This window comes from Arachis ipaensis, chromosome B10, assembly GCF_059453495.1.
Source record: "Arachis ipaensis isolate K30076 ecotype BB chromosome B10, ASM5945349v1, whole genome shotgun sequence".
Taxonomy (NCBI): Eukaryota; Viridiplantae; Streptophyta; class Magnoliopsida; order Fabales; family Fabaceae; genus Arachis; species Arachis ipaensis.
The window spans coordinates 7,644,755-7,649,120 of NC_142435.1; the positions used below are offsets into that span (position 1 = coordinate 7,644,755).

General features: G+C 36.7%; 1 protein-coding gene across 1 annotated transcript; it reads left to right on the forward strand.

The window, feature by feature from the left end:
• Positions 1–2,395: 2,395 nt before the first annotated feature.
• On the forward strand, positions 2,396–3,421 carry LOC148579075 (zinc finger BED domain-containing protein RICESLEEPER 1-like). The gene has a single exon (XM_088488408.1). The coding sequence runs from the start codon at positions 2,396–2,398 to the stop codon at positions 3,419–3,421; it is 1,026 nt and encodes a 341-aa protein (XP_088344534.1).
• The last annotated feature ends 945 nt before the right edge of the window (positions 3,422–4,366 follow it).

A 4,366-nucleotide genomic window follows, 5' to 3' on the forward strand; every position in this document is an offset into this window, starting at 1 on the left:
GTACGCGCCAAGTGCGCCTACGCACGGGGGGTCATTCTGCTAAAAATTTTCTAAGTTAAAAACTGCAGAATTCACAGATTCAACCCCAATCTTCCGACGGTCATAACTCTCTCATTTTAAATCATTTTTCACCCGTTCTTCGAACGGCATGGACATCCCGGATCTAATTTCATTTCTAAACAGATTTGGCACAAATCAGAGATCCGTAGTCCAAGTTATGTCCCGTCAAAGTATGCCCAAAAACCATATTTTCATTCAAAACCACAAAGTGCTATTTTCAAAACAAGCCACTTTCAACTCTTTTCAAAATCAATCAAAACATGCCAATTTCAACCCTTCTCTTTGAAATCATTCAAAATGTACCAAAATCAACAACAAGCCATCCTCAACTCACACATTGACATTTTACCAAAATTCCCAAAACCACATCCAACCATTTTAACACTTCTCTATCAAATGGCTAAAGGACAAACACAATATCATGTCATACATCCTTCCATATCCCAATTTCCAACAATACCATTTCCAATTAACAATCACTATACATAATCAACATCATACTCACCATCAACATGGTACCACCCACCAATTCAACCTTAATCATCCATCAAGCATATATCACAACATGCATTTCTTATATATCACACAATCAAGGCATCAATATTCATAATCACATATATGAACACATCATATATCTCAACAATTCAACAACACCAACAATTCAATGCCTATCTTAGGGCCTCTAGCCTAAGTATTTCCTACCACATTACATATTAGATACGGGAAACCGAAACCATACCTTAGCCGATTTCCCAAGCTCAACCGGAGCACTTCCAAACCACTTTTCCTCAAGCTCTCAAGGTCTCAACACCTCCAAGAACAGATTTTGTCACACAAAACCCTCTTCCAAGCTTTCCAAAATCACCAATCAAGCTCCAATATTCACATATACACAACCTAAGCCACAATCATCATACCCATACACAACATCTCAATGTCCAAACCTCATAGAACAACAAATTACACTAGGATTGAGAATCTTACCACACCCAAGGTCCAAGGAGACAAGATTAACCTTCTCCTTCAAGAGAGTTGGGTCCTATAACATCAAAGAACCCAAAATCTCAACATTTTTGCTCATGAAACTCGAAATCAAGGGCTGGAATTTCGAACAGTAAAACGTAGCTTACCTCAAGATTAATTGTATGGGTTTTGTAGAGCTCTCCGCGGTGAACGCGTGACTGCAAACGGAGCGGCAATCGGAGCTCTAGATCAAAAGTTATGGTGGTTTGAAGATCAAGTGAGAGATAGAACTTGAGAGAGTGTTCTTCCCTTCCTCTCCACCATTTCAGCGTGTTTGAGTGTGTTGTAAGGAGAGAGAGTCCTGAAAACTAGGGTTTTGGTTTAGTTTAGTTGGGCCAAGGGCCCACTTTGGGTCCGGTTGGCCCGGTTTGGCCCGTTTGGTCCAATCTTGGTCCGATTTCTATAAAATTGGTACCGAAATTCTCGTCTCAATCTCCTCTATCACATTTAGCCATAAAAATAACATTTTTGGCTTTCTAGAATAAATTCTCAATGGGTTAATTAGCCGTTAATTAACCGGGTCTTACAGACAGCGGCGTGCTTACCAAACCCCCGCCCCATCCAAGATCAAAGAAGAGGAAGGTTGATTCAACTAATGTGGGTGCAACTCCGGGAGCAACTCCTACAAATCCAGCTCCAAGCACTGTGGAAACTGATGAAGAGGATGGCAAGGATGATCCCAATGAAGGTAACAGAAAACCTTCTAGACCTAGATCTTGGACTTAGGAACACTTTACAAAGGATCCTAAGTCTAAGTCATCACATCCTAGGGCTAAATGTAATTGGTGTGGTGCATCATATGCATGTGACTCTCATAGAAATGGTACAACTAATATGCGTTATCATTTGTTGAATCAATGTAAAAAATTTCCTAGGGACTCGGGTGACCCTAGTCAAACAATCCTTACCTTCCAACAAAAAAAAGAGGGTGAATGAGTATTTATTGCCGTTACTTTTGATGCTGATATGTGTAGAAAAGCCCTTGCTAGGATAATAATTGTTGATGAGCTACCATTCAAGTTTGTTGAGGGGGAGGGATTCAGATTCTATATGAGTATTGTGCAACCTAGATTTTCACTTCCGGGAAGGATTACTGTTGCTAAGGATTGTTGGAATCTTTATATTAGTGAGAAGAATAGGTTGAAAACTGTGTTCAAACAACCAAATCAATCTGTTTGTTTAACTTCTGATTGTTGGACTTCTGTGCAAAATTGAGAGATGTCTTTTGGGGTGGGGAATTTCTAGAGTGTTCACAATTACTGTTGATAATGCTAGTTCTAATAATACTGCAATATCTTATCTAAGAACTAGAATGGAGGATTGGAATTTACATCCTTTGAAAGGAAAGCATTTGCATGATAGGTGTTGTGCACATATTCTTAATCTTGTTGTTAATGATGGATTGAAAGAGATGCATGAATCTATTAGCAAGATAAGAAATGCTATTAGATATGTGCGTGCTTCCCCTAGTTGCATGAATAGGTTCAAAAATTTCATTAAGGAAGCTAGGATACAAGACAAGTGTACTGTTCAACTTGATGTTCCCACTAGATGGAACTCTACATACACCATGCTTGAAAGTGGTTTGAAGTTTCAAAAGGCATTCAAGAGGCTAGGGGAGAGAGATACAGAATATGCTCTAATGCAAGGTGGGATTCCGAGGAATATTGATTGGGACAATGCAAAACACTTTATGGAATTCTTGAAAAATTTTCATGATGTTACAAAGAGTGTGTCTGGTAGTTTGCTTGTGACTTCTCAATATTTTCATGAGTTTTGTAAGATCTTGCGAGTATTCAAGGCTTCTTGTGGTAGTCGAGATCCATTACTTGGGAGTATGGCTGAGAGGATGAAGCTTAAGTATGACAAGTATTGGGGTAACATAAAAAATATCAATATGATGATTTTTATTGTTGTGGTTCTTGATTCTAGATACAAGTTGAAGTTTGTGAACTTTATCTTTGAAAAGCTATATGATAAGGATGATGCTGATTTTTTGGGTGCAAAAGTGAAAGAGACCTTCTCCAAGATGTTTGAATGCTATGTGAATGCAAATAATGGGGGTAGATCTTTTACTTCAGCAACAATGGAAGGTGCATCAGATGTGGGAGTACCTGATGGCGACATGGCTGGTGATTTTTTCAAGGAGGTGCATTTTCATGAGATCGTCAACAAGAATGAGGTGGATTTGTATTTGATGGATGGTTTAGAGAAGTCTCATGATCAAAATACTTTTGACATATTGAATTGGTGGAAGGTAAATTCTAGCAAGTATCCTATCTTATCCCAAATAGCTAGAGATATCTTAGCAATGCCGGTCTCGACTGTTGCTTCATAATCCGCTTTTAGCACTGGTGGAAGAGTGCTTAACAACTATAGGAGTTCTTTAACTCCAAAGACAGTTGAGGCATTGATATGCACACAAAATTGGCTTCGTGCTTCTCCAATGACAACTGATTTTGAGGAGCTTATTGAAGAGTTTGAGAAACTTGAATTAGGTATGCAAAAAAGAAATTTATAGTTCTTTTTATGGTTTATGTTTATAATTTATAATCTATATTATGTTTATAATCTATATTGATTTTTTTGTTTTATTTTTGTAGAAATTGCACCAACCGGAGAAGATGATGATGAGTCTGGTGTGGATTCAGATTAAGCATGGTGGCTGTTTGGTTTTTATTTGTTATAAAATGACTGTTTCGGTTTAAAGTGTGTTTATTTTTGTTGTTTTGCTAGACATTTTTAGTTGTCTTTGTTTTATGTTTAATTAAGTTGAATTTATATTTAATTTGGATGTGATATACTCTTGTTATTCTAGTTTATTGAAGGTTTTAAACTTTATTTTATGATAATTTAAATTCTGATCATTTGGTGCAAAAAATCAAAAAAATTGATCGAACCAAACTGTTGTTGGTTCGGTTCAGTTCGATTCGGTTCGGTTGACCAAACAATAGCCAATCGAATGGATAGTATTATTATAAGACCGATTAGGTTGGTTCAGTTAGTTTTCGGTCTAAAACCAAACCAAACCGAACCGATTACACCCTTACAGAGTAATATATTATCATATATGAATTAGACGTGTAAAAAATTTCTTTCACCATATAAATTTTAATCTATATGCATGCATGTATCATTTTATTTTTAGAAATGATTATCTTCGAAAGAATATAGACTAATAGAAACCCTCCACAGCAAAATTGACCACATTAGCTTATTTTGTTTAATAGTGGCTATAAAAATTTGAATTAGATAAATCTCCAACCATTTATAAACTTGGTTT

Excerpts from the sequence above, each read along its gene's own strand:
- LOC148579075 (XM_088488408.1), top strand. The coding sequence starts at position 2,396 with ATGGAGGATTGGAATTTACATCCTTTGAAAGGAAAGCATTTGCATGAT.